Source organism: Bos taurus, chromosome 18, assembly GCF_002263795.3.
Source record: "Bos taurus isolate L1 Dominette 01449 registration number 42190680 breed Hereford chromosome 18, ARS-UCD2.0, whole genome shotgun sequence".
Lineage (NCBI taxonomy): Eukaryota > Metazoa > Chordata > Mammalia > Artiodactyla > Bovidae > Bos > Bos taurus.
Window position 1 is genome coordinate 54,000,113 of NC_037345.1, and position 12,190 is coordinate 54,012,302.

The 12,190-nt window shown below is 46.4% G+C and overlaps 1 protein-coding gene across 2 annotated transcripts in view; it reads left to right on the top strand.

The window, feature by feature from the left end:
* ARHGAP35 (Rho GTPase activating protein 35) overlaps positions 1-12,190 on the top strand; it is a 115,233-nt gene that overhangs the window by 52,803 nt on the left and 50,240 nt on the right. For both annotated transcript variants that reach the window (XM_024978458.2, NM_001192398.1), the window contains one exon: positions 3,102-3,246. In XM_024978458.2, the coding sequence (XP_024834226.1) occupies positions 3,102-3,246 (145 nt within the window). The remainder of the gene's footprint in view (positions 1-3,101; positions 3,247-12,190) is intronic.

Consider the following 12,190-nt stretch of genomic DNA (forward strand, 5'->3'; position numbering starts at 1 on the left):
TCTGATTTCACATCTGTAGAAAGGGGCTAATAACCCTTACCTTGAAGGGTGGTTGTGAGCTTTCACATAAGTGCAGAGCACCTAATACAGAGTGTCTAACACACGGCCACTCCTGATAAATTCCTCTTATTTTTCCATTTTGCACCCAGTCAGACTCTAAACTTAGACACGCAGATGTGTAGCTTATTCTCAGGGCTTGGTTTCCTCTAGCTGGCTGCTTTTTTCAGTCCAGCCCACTAATGAACAAGCCCAGAGGAAGATAGCTGTTGGGATGGCGTTATTTTCTTCTCTCCAAGGACCTGCTGCTGAGAGCACTCTGCCGACGCCCTAATGAGTGACACATGTCTGACCTGGGACTGAGACATCTGGCAGGCCACTCAGAAGAATGGCATTTCCATCTCGACATGTGCCCAGTAACCCTTCAGATGCCTGCGGTGTTGCCTGCCATAGCAACGGTCCTGCCCGACTCTTGGCCTGGACCGCAGTCTTGATTTCCTTCCTCAGAAGGTTTGGAATTAGTTGCGCAAGAATCCCTGCCTGGTTTTGTGACACTCTAGAGAGCCTTCAGTTATTTCAAGGGACTATTTTGGCGTTCTGTAAAGCAGAGTTTGTTTAAGTCTTAGAATGAGAGTGAACATCCGGGTCATTCAACAAGGGGAGCTGACACTGTGGCCAGAGCTCAAGCTCCATTTGTAAGCTGAGCACTGAGCTTGATTAGATCTCATTAGACTCTGAGGTGAGAGGGTATGAGCAGCGCTCTAGCCTTCCATCTGACGGCAGGGTCTCCTCGACAGTGAGTGTTGCCCGTTGGTTGCAGCCTCTGCTTTGAACATTGACAGAGCAGTCCTGTCCTTTTTAAACAGCTGGGGCGGGGTGGGGTTGTTTGTTTTTTAAATTCTTCTGGCCAAAATTGCCTCTTTGTCTTTGTCTCATCTCTCCCAACATGACTGTACAAGATAATCTGCTCTCTTTCCATGAAATAGTCCTGGTAGCTGTTTGAATAGCTGTCATCATGCCCCATTCTTTCTTTGAGCAGCTTAAACATCCCTGGTATATTTTATGTGAGACTTTATTACCTTTAGAAGTTCAGATTGTCAGTGTACCCTCAGTCATTTATTTAATCATCTGTTTGTTCTCCATATCCCAAGAACTTTCCAGGGAAGGTAATGAACCATAGTGGTTAAGAGGGCAGGTTTTGTAGTCAGAACTGACTGGGGCAAATAACTGAATTGTTCTGGGATTCAGCGTCTTCATCTGTGAAATGGAGTTTTAAACACCCATACCCACAGATCTATTGTGAATCTGGAATGAAATATACATATAAAGGATTTAAGCCAGAATTTGGTACTTAGAAGTGTTCAGGTGATGGAAGTTAAATTTTCTAGCTAACTTAAACTGTTAGAACACACTTCATCAGCTTGAGCATTGAGAGGGTGGAGGAAGTGTGACATTAACATTTACTGTCTGTTTACTAGAACTGTGGTCAGAGGCGTTACAGTGATTAGAAATAGCTTCCTGGCAGCTCTCTTAGAGTTTTTTTTTTTCCATTCCATAACAACAGTTTATTTGGAAGCCTCAAGGTTTTACTGAAGAACAATGGTATTGTTACGGAGGTTTTGACTGGCAGGTTCTGCCTGATTGGGGTTGGCCGAAAGAACGCCACTTAAATCCAGGTGGTCTTCCTTGTGTGTCAGATTCTGCAGCTTATAGTTTAAATGCTGCGGCCTTAAGAGAGAGCCTCAGTTGACTCCTTGTTGTCCGGTTGCTGCTGTGTGTAATGATGGAAAACGCTCAGTCCTTCTCTTTGAGTAACAGCTCACACTCTTGGGCAACTGTGTCCTCTTGGCACCGAGCCACTTCCAGTGCATCATATCACGTCACCCTCAGGACCACCTTGTGAGGAGGGTACTGTCCCCCGGGTGCTAAGCAACTTGACCACATAGAACCTGTCACTTGGCATTCAAACCCAAATTCTGTTAGATTTGGAAGCTTAAATCCTTTATATTATGTTGTACTTCATGTAAGTAGAAGATGCTGGAGAGAGGCTAGGTTGGTTAAATTATTTCACGTGAAGATAAATTGTAAGTCACTTTCTTTTCCATACTTCTTTGATAAAAAGTGTGAAGTCAGGGCCTGTTTGCCTCAGGCAGTCTCTACGGGGAGATAGCAGCAGCCACTTAATAACAGGCCAAAATTTCAGGTAGCTTTAGAAAACTGAGCATTGGTCTAGAGCATTTTTTTTTCCCTCATGTGATCTTCAAAATAAAAGGTTTGAATAATTTTGGAGCAAAATATCTCAGTAATGTTTGTGAGCACGGACTTTGCAGACAGAGCCTCCTGAGTTTGAACCCTCGCACTGTCGGTTCCGCGCTGTGTCTGTGAGACATTTTCCTTGGTGAGATGGAGTGCCCTAAGATTGAAGAGCAACGGTATCCGGAACTTCCTTGGTACATAGTAAGCTCTCCAGTAGCTGTCGCTGCTTCTGCTACTCCTCCTACATGAGGGAGGTGACTTCTAGGAAGGAACGAAGAGTTACCTTATTTGTCATGTCTCATTAGTTGGTTTTACCCTCTCCCAGTGCAGAAGCCATTGGGAGGTAACCCCAGACGGATGCATCAGAGCGGGTTCTTCCTGGGAACTTGCAGTAGAATGTGTGCGCTCTTGTCTGGAAGGAGGAAATTACTAGTTTTCAATTCCACTTTTTAATCTTTTAAAAAGATTTTAGCCATCTTTTGAGTGTATAGTATCTATTATCTGTGTGGAATGTTTGGAATATTTCCTGTTTACTCCATTGCACGCCTGATAAAGGATGTTGGCCAGTCCTTTCATTGTTATTAAATAAACACGGCCTGCTTCTTATAAACACCTTTGTTCTGATAATGCAGTTTCGCACTCAAGGTGTGACTACCTGGCAGCTTGCCAGCGTCTTGTGTGATACTTGGAGGAATGAGATGAGTAGGTGAGTCTCTTTATCCCGCTTGAAGTCTTTCTTCTAACCGTTTCCGTACCACTGTGAGTTCCCCTCTGGAACTTACTGATGTTTGGGTTGTGTGTTGAGGCTCACTTTGTTTTTGTGTGTTTTTTCCCTCTTCCCTGGACAGAAACCAAAGCCCAAACCCCGGCCATCGATCACAAAGGCAACCTGGGAGAGTACCTATTTTGGGGTGCCCTTGACAACCGTGGTGACTCCGGAGAAGCCGATTCCTGTGTTTATCGAGCGATGTATCGAGTACATTGAAGCCACAGGTAAGTGTCGCCTCAGAGAAGCTACAGTTTTCACTGTCTGCAGGCTGCTTTCTAGAGGGTAAGCCATCTGGAGATTCTGGAATCATGTCTCGTTTCCGTGAGACGCTTTCTGAGAAGGTGCTGAGTAATCCCGACAGCTGTCGGACTTATGGCTCCTGCGTCTTGGTGTAGCTGTGAGGCCTTTGGGTGCATGGGAGGAGAGCGGCCGTGGCATCAGGACCGCCGTTGAAGCTGGTTAGAATACCCTCTCGGTGCCCCCAGCCCTCTGTCATGGCGTGCGGCCTGTCTGTCCCTCTAGGTCTCTCAGCAGGGAAAGGGGCTCATTTATCAGTGACCTTGACGCTGTTCTGGACACAAATAGTAACACATTTTGGTTGAACAAAAGGAATGTGTAGTTGGCCATCAGTCAGGTGCCTGAAATTCATATATTGATAGAGTTTTTTTCCTGCAGTAAAAAAATGAATCCTTATATACCATCTTATCAAGCAGCTGCATTTCCAATTCCTTTGACACCTTGGTGTTATCACAAATGCTGACTGTCTTAAGATTTTCTGTGTTGCTCTTGAAGTGATAAAATTTTACCTGTGTTAAAAAACATTTATTTTGTTCATTTAGAGCTCCTCTAACATAACGTGTCTCCTTGGCGTTTCTCCCTTCCTCCCCCCACACGCTTTTTTTTTCTTTTTGGCCATGTCGCATGACTTATGAGATCTTAGTTCCCTGACCAGGGATTGAACTCGGTCCCCAGCAGTGAAAGCACAGAGCCCTAACCATTGGACCTCCAGGCAGCTCCCATCCTTGGCATTTCTTTTGTAACCCCTGGAGCTTCCTTGTTTCCCTTGATTTTCTCCTGGATACTGTGAAAGCTGATGAGCTTTTGAGAAGTATAGTGGGTACATGGTTATGTGGATTCTTGAGCTTTAGGAGTTGAGCTCAAGAATATTATAGGCTTATACTAATTTGAAACCAAGGTAGGGATTATAATCTCCCTATGTGTTCTTTCTAATTTCGATATTACCTGTAATGATATTAAGTATTGTGTGGTATGGACAGCCTACTGATAATTTCAGTAGCATATTAAGCTGAACGATGGTGTTAATATTTACTCAGGTTGTGCCAAATCAGGGGAATTGGATTTCAAATTAAGTGCTCTGTAGACTTTGAGTTGTTACCAGGGTTTCCTTAGTCACCCCAGGATTGACCTTGCATAATTATGACAGATCTGCAGTTTCGTCCTTCTGTACCCAGAGCCTTTTGTCAGGGTCTCTCTTCTTGACCTTGGTTTTACATCAGCTTCTTCCTGCACCTCTGCCTTGGGCAGGAGGAAGTGTGCAGGAAGCAGGTTTGGGTAATTCAAGCCTTTCCTTGTTGACCCAACACTTGAGAGAGATAATTTGTATCATTTAGAGGGGTTGTTCCCTGACTTTATTTTGAAGTAATTTCAGATTTATAAGAAAGTTACCAAAATTTAAGCTGTAAGAAGTTTAAAAGTTACAATTCCAGGTTCCTTAAATGTTAACATTTTACCACACTGCCTGTATCATAGGTCCCTGCCCTGCATGACTGTGTATCTTTTTCCTAAAATGGTTGAAAGCTACAGACATGATACACCTTTACACTAAACACTTCAGTGGGTGTTTCCTAAAAGCATTCTCTTTATGTACTGCAGTTATCAAAATTATGACATTAATACCCAGTACTAACCTATCTAACCTATAAATGTTTCATTTCATTAGTTGCCATATTAACATCCTTTAATAGCAAAAGATAAAACCTTTTTTGGTCCAAAAGCTAATCTCAGACCACATAGTACATTTAATTATGGAGTCTCTTTAGTCTCCTTTAATCTAGAACAGTTCAGTTGATCTGTTTTTCATGGTCTTACTGCTACTACTAAGTCACTTCAGTCGTGTCCGACTGTGTGCGACCCCATAGACGGCAGCCCACCAGCCTCCCCCGTCCCTGGGATTCTCCAGGCAAGAACACTGGAGTGGGTTGCCATTTCCTTCTCCAATGCATGAAAGTGAAAAGTGAAAGTGAAGTCGCTCAGTCCTGTCCGACCCTCAGCGACCCCATGGACTGCAGCCCACCAGGCTTCTCCATCCATGGGATTTTCCAGGCAAGAGTACTGGAGTGGGGTGCCATTGCCTTCTCTGTTTCATGGTGTTGATGATTTTTTTTTTTTGATGATTTTAAAAAACACAGATTGGTCATTTGGAGGAGCTTCCTCAACTTGGATTTTTTTTTTTTTTTTGGATGTTTCCTTATGATTAGGTTCATGCTTACCCTTTTGGAAGAAACATCAGGGAAGCGAGGCTGTGTCCTTCTTGGGGCCTCGTACCAAGTGGCCTGTGCTGTCAGTGTGTCCCGTCACTGGAGATCTTCTCTTTGATCCCTTGGTTAAGGTGGTGCTGTCTGCTGAGCTTCTCCACTGTAACGCTACTCTTTCTCCCGTTACCTGAATAAGTACTTTGTAGGGAGATGCTTTGAGACTGTGTTTTCTCCTCTTGTTTTCACCTTTCTTGGTGGCTCAGATGGTAAAGAATCCACCTGTCATTGCAGGAAACCCGGGTTCAGTCCCTGAGTCGGGAAGATCCCCTGGAGGAGGCCATGGCAACGCACTCCAATATTCTCGCTTGGAGAATCCCGTGGACAGAGGAGCCTGGGGTCCTCTGCAGTCCGTGGGGTCGCAAAGAGTCAGACACGACTGAGCGACTAACACATGCACATAGTTTTAGCATCCATTGATGCTTCTTCCCTGAGACAACGATCGCTCTAATTCCTTCTTCACTTATTGGTTAGGATTCTCCTGTCAGCTTCCCTTTTCAGTAGAGCCTCTTAGGACTGGGCTCCTTGACTGGCTCGCCTGTGGTAGCAACAAATGCTTGAAGTCGTCCGCTAGGGTAGCACCCCCTAGCTCAGCACCTCAGTGGGCTTGATCTGTCATTCCCATCTTGCTTCTCCCGACTCTTAGACTGGGCTTAGCTTTTCTTCCATCCACCGCTTCTCAGTACTCTTTCTTACCCGAGAGTCCTTTCAGGTGTGACCTCTTCGGCCCTGTCCCCAGGTCACCAGCAGCCCCCACTGAGCCTCTGCTTCTCTTAAAGCTCCATTAGATGCCCCATTGCTCACTCTGACACCCTAGAGCTTGGAACTTCAGCGTCCTCTCGGACTCATTGCATCAGTTCCCAAGTATGTCGCTCCCCTTCCGTCACCTCTTGGCTCTGTCTCCTCCACTTCATTTCTCCTGCCCCACCATCACCCTCCTCAGTCCATCCCAATTCTTGACAGTCCCTCTCCTGTAAACCTCTTCTTGCTTCCTCATTGCCTCCCAGATGCTGACTCCTCCCTCCTGCACACAGTCCTGCCGTGGTTGTCTGCCTGCCTTCTTCCCTCAGTCCTTTCCTCTTTCCCTCCCTCCCTCCCCCTTCTTTGTTTTATACCACTGCAGGCATTGATTTTAAAATTGTTTCACAAGAATACACAGTGTATTAGAAGGGTATGGCCAGAGCAGAATTTCTTTGCATTTCTCTGCCCTGCATATGTCTTTTGTGTGGTTTGAAATGTGTCCCACATTCCTCCTTGCCTCTGGAACTTGTCCTCATTCCTCAAGACTCTTCCACCCCCAGTAGCCCTTGGAGTGTAACCTCCCTGGTAGCTTTTCTCAGCATGTTTCAGTCCTGAGAACAGGATTCTCTGTTCCTCCGGACTCCGAGAGCCCGGCACACAATGTCCATTAGTTGTTGATGGAGTGATTGGTTTTTGGCCTAGAATACCGTAATTCCATTGTTTTCTTCTTTCTTACCTTCTCCCCTTAAATTCTAGTCACATGCTTCCTTTCATTAGCATTAATTTCTATTTTTATAGAATTTCAAGAAAAAATTTAGATGTGGTATCTGTGAGCTTAATGTGTGTTGGAAGCAGATGTCTTTTGAGTACTCAGTTTCCTAAAAGAACTTGTTTTTGACTCTCTAAAATTTAAGCGTGTTTGTTGTAAAAATTCAACAGAAGGCAGAAACTGTGAAAAAGAATTTGAAGATTCATTGATTTTCCATTTAATGAAAACCACTGCAGGTGTTTTGTTGTATTGCCTTATAGTCTTGTTTCTCTGCATGGGTGTGTGTGCTTAGTCGCTCAGGCGTCTCTGACCCTTTGTGACCCGTGGACTGTAGCTCTCCAGACTCCTCTGTCCATGGCGATTCTCCAGATAAGAATGTTGGAGTGGGTTGCCATGCCCCTGTCCAGGAGATCGTCTCAACCCAGGGATCAAACCCAAGTCTCCCACATCGCAAGCAGATTCTTTACCGTCTCAGCTACCAGAGAAGCCCAAGAATACTGGAGTGGGTAGCCTATCCCTTCTCCAGGAGATCTTCCCGACCCAGGAATCGAACCAGGGTCTCCCGCATTGCAGGCAGATTCTTTACCAGCTGAGCTAGCAGGGAATCACGTGGCGTGTGTATAGGTGTTTGATTTTACATAATTCAGGTTATGTGGTATTATAGTTCCCAAAAACTGTGTAGCGTAACTCAGATGACGCTGAAGAGCCCTGAGTTTACCAGCCTACCTACTCCTGTTTTCCTGCAGAAAAAAGGACTCAGTAACTAAGAGTTATATCAAAGGACCATTTTTTGAGATGCATTGTTTTTTAAACCAGACATTGTTTTGTGAGCATGTTCCCCTGTCATTAAACACCCTGTGAAAATACGACTTTTAATTGCTGTACAGTGTTCCATTAAATGGCTGTATCACTGATAATTCAGCCATTCCTCTGTTGTCCGGCCCCTGTAGCATTTTCCCCTGATGTACTTAAAACAGATTGGCTAGGAGAGGCATTTGGGAAGAGCGATACATCGCTTCAGATCTGCAGTTAGATAGAGTTTAGATCTCCGCTCTGCCGCCCACTCATCTGTAACCTGAAGGCGATGGCGGGACCGGCCCCCTGGCTGCCGGGGCTCAGGGGGTCTTGTGCATCGGGCAGCGAGTGTGGCGCCGGCCCACGGAGTGCTCGGTGCAGGCTGCTCGCCATGCTCAGCTTCACCTGGAGTGTTTGGTCTTCCTGTTGCTGGTCAGCTGTACCGAGTTATGACTTCTCTTTTCTCCCTAACTGTTACATTTGAACATGGTAAAACCCATGGAAAGAATAGTAATCTCCCAGTATTCACCAGTGGGTACCATTTTGCCACTTTTTTCCCTTTCTCCCCACAATTGTATGTTGTTAAGCCATTTGAAAGTGAGCTGCAGACACCATGTCACTTGGCTCCCAGAAAATCTCAGGATATATCCCTAAGCTTAAGAACTTTTTCCCCCATAACTGGAATAATATTATCAATTTTAAGAATTGTTCAGTCAGTCGTGTCTGACTGTGACCCCATGGACTGCAGCACCCTAGGCTTCCCTGTCCGTCACCAACTCCCAGAGCTTGCTCAAACTCATGTCCATCAAGTCGGTGATGCCATCCAACCATCTCGTCCTCTGTTGTCCCCTTCTCTTCCTGCCTTCAGTCTTTCCCAGCATCGGTCTTTTCCAATGAATGAGCTCTTCGCATCAGGTGGCCAAAGTATTGGAGCTTCAGCTTCATCATTAGTCCTTCCAATGAGTATTCAGGATTGATTTTCTTTAGGATTGACTGGTTTGATCTCCTTGCAATCCAGGGGACTCAAGACTCTTCTCCGATACCACAGTTCAAAAGCATCACTTCTTTGGCGCTAGGACTTCTCTAAGAATATTAGCATTAATTCAGGAGCATTTCTTACACTGTCTGTGTTGACTCAGATGTACTCAGTTGACTTAAAACTGCCTCTTAGAGCTGAAATTTTTGTGCTAGAATCCTGTCAGTATTCACAGTGCATTTATCGATTGCCTCCTTAGTCCCTTCTAGTTGAGAACAGTTCTCACTGCCTTCCTTTTTTAATGCTGAGTCTTTCTGAAGAGTCTAGACAGTTGCCATGTGGACTGCCCCCTTCTGTGGTGTGCTGTCTGTGGTTCTCCGGCGTCCTCGGCCCCCTTCTGACACCACGGGCCACCACCTCATCGTCACGTGGCTCCTGCGTGAGCCGAGGGCCAGACCACAGACAGGGTGGCGGGCAGCAGCACTGCCCCCTCCCTCCCTGGACAGAGCGCAGCTGTAAAGTGGGCGCAGGGACTCGCTTACATTTTGGTGAATGAATAAATTATGGATCAGGTTTTTCCCCCAGCTTGGACTGATTTATACTGAACTTATAGTTTTTCTTTTAACTTTTTGTTTTATATTAGAGTATAGCTAATTACCTATGTTGTGATAGTTTCAGCCAGACAGCAAAGGGACTCAGCCATACATAACACACGTATCCATTCTCCCACAAACTCCCCTCCCATCCAGGCTGCCATATAACATCGAGCAGAGTTCCCTGTGCTGTACAGTAGGTCCTTGTTGGTTATCCATTTTAAATACAGCACTGTGTAAATGTCCATCCCAAACTCCCTAACTATCCTTCCCCCATCCTTCCCCTGGCAGCCATGTCTGTAAGTCTTGAACTTGCACTTCCTTAGGGGAGGTCTGTGCTGCCACCTGACCACGCCCCACCCCGCCTTACTCATGGTAGATATTACTACCATACGACCCCATTTCCACATGGGATACCAGGCAGTCACTTGCAGCCGATTCGGATGATATTCCAGATGAAGCTTGTTTGTCGGGCTGGCCCGTGCAGTTCAGAGTCAGACGTCATTGTGTCCCGTTTCTGTGTCCATCTCCTGTGTCTCGACACTGTGCTCATCCAGGCAAATAAAATACTGCATCGTGATTTTCAGGGGCAGTGCCTGGGAGCTGGTGTTCCACCAGCCACAGGGAGGCCTTCCGTACCCCAGAGTCTCTGTTGCTACTCAATTGCCGCGTCACAGCCAGCGTCACAGTGGGAACCAGGCAGAGCCTTGCACTGGAGGAACTGGTGTGACCGTTATGAGTTGGGACCACTTCACCTTAACAGTATTTTTTTGGGTCTTCCCTGGCGGTTCAATGGTTAAGATTCTACACTTCCAAGGCAGGGGGCTTGGGTTCATTCCCTGGTCAGGGAACTAAGATCCTGCAAGCTGTGTAGCACAGCCAGAATTAAAAAAAAAAAAAGTATTATGAGAGCAATACACTTGCTCACTATAAAAAAATTATTATAAACATAGATACTGTGTAGGTATGTAACAGAAAGTCCCTTATAATCCCAGCTCTCCAGAAGTAATCTGCATTAATAGTTGGATTATATTTTCTGCTAATACTGTCCCCCAAATGTTTAAAAGCATGAGGTCACATTGCTGTTCCACAGCTTGTTTTTTGGTTTAACACTGTGTTTCTTGTGCATCATCTTTTAAGATTTCATCTGCAAGCTGACTGTGTTTTAACCTTTGACCGGAGAAAGGGTGGCAAGAGTTGGGCCCACGCGGGTCCCTGGGAATATGGGGGGAGGAGCTTTGCAGCCAGTTTCATCTTCCTGGGACTGCTGGGCCTCGATCCCGCACTGTGTGAGAAAATTGGCTGCTCTTGCTAGATGCGAACCAAGAAGAAAGGGCTGCTGCCTTCTCGCCTCCAGGTGCGCTGCCCCTGCGTTCCCAGGGTTCTGTTGGAGCGCCTCCTCCGTATCCTTAGGTCAGCTCGTAATGTGGGTGGAGATTGGTCCTGGTTTGCACCTGTTTTTTTCCCTGAGCTTTCTGACCAATTCATTTATCTTTGTTCCATATTTTCTAAAATTGGAACGTGTTCAAGAAAGGGCCAGGGGGTAGAAGAGTGTTCAGATGACCTGCAGGTGCCTTTAGCCCAGCCCAGCCCAGGGCCAGCCCCTGTCCGTGCTTGTGGGATGTTAGGCTCTGTCTCCCGGCTCTGGTCGCATCGAGGGCTGGGAAAGGTGCCTTCTCCTGCAGCCTTTCTGGGGTCCGCCTGGCAGTGGGCAGAGGTGCTGGCTGCGGGTCGGACTGACTTTATGTTTCTGGCTTTTTTTTTCTTTTTTTTTTTTTTGTAGGGAACTTTTTCTTCCAGTTTTCACCCATGTGAGAAATTGGTCGGGGCTGTGGGGTCCCCGCTTCCCTTCCATAGCAGTGTGACTTCTCGGTGCAGGGGCGCGTCAGCCCAGCTGACCTCAGGTCTCTGTGCCGGGCAGGGAGTGGGAATATTCACTTCTGGACAGTTTATCTCCCTGGAGTTGGGGTGAGAACTCACTTGGAGAGCCTGCTCACCATCCTGAGACTAGTTTCTGCGGATAAGAATGCTGTCTTTATATCTCACGGTGGTCACAAAACTGAGGTTTTAAATCCCGAGTCTCTGGGCCAGTTTTGAGTCAAGGCTCCCTTCCCCAAGTTGGGAGAAACAGCCCCGTCGCACAGCACAGATGCTCCCCAAGGGAGCTTCCAGGGGTCACCCCTCCCCGTCCCGGAAGGGCTAGTGCACTGCAGACTGAGAACCGCGTGCCTGCTCATCCGTGCTCTGCGGCACGGACTCCCCAGGCCCTCAGCCTCATGTGTCGGCCGTTTCACTAAAAATAGCATTCTCTAGGAATGAGTTCTTTGAATAATGTGTAAGATCACATCTTCTTGCCCTGTCTGTGACTTTTAATCTTTTTCTTTTGGCAGTGGGAGAAGGGGCAGGGTGACAGTGGCAAAAGTTTCTTGGCATCCAGCGGTCCTTTTCTTCATCGCTTTCTTACTGAGAGGTGAGCACTCCAGCACCTGTAGCAAGTTCCACAGGCAGCTGAGAAGAATCGTTCTGAGGGAGAAGCGGTTTCATTTGGACAGAAGGCCCCTCCCTCTTTTGCATCTTTAATTATAATGTATTCAGACTGAACCATGTAAATAATTGGTAGGCCCTGGTATGGTTAATGCATCTTAATTTCTCTTGATCTGTATGGAGTGGGAAACTCCATATAGTCAAGGAAGCCTGCAGCTGTGTAAAATAATAATGCCAAAGATGGTCTGCCATCGTGTT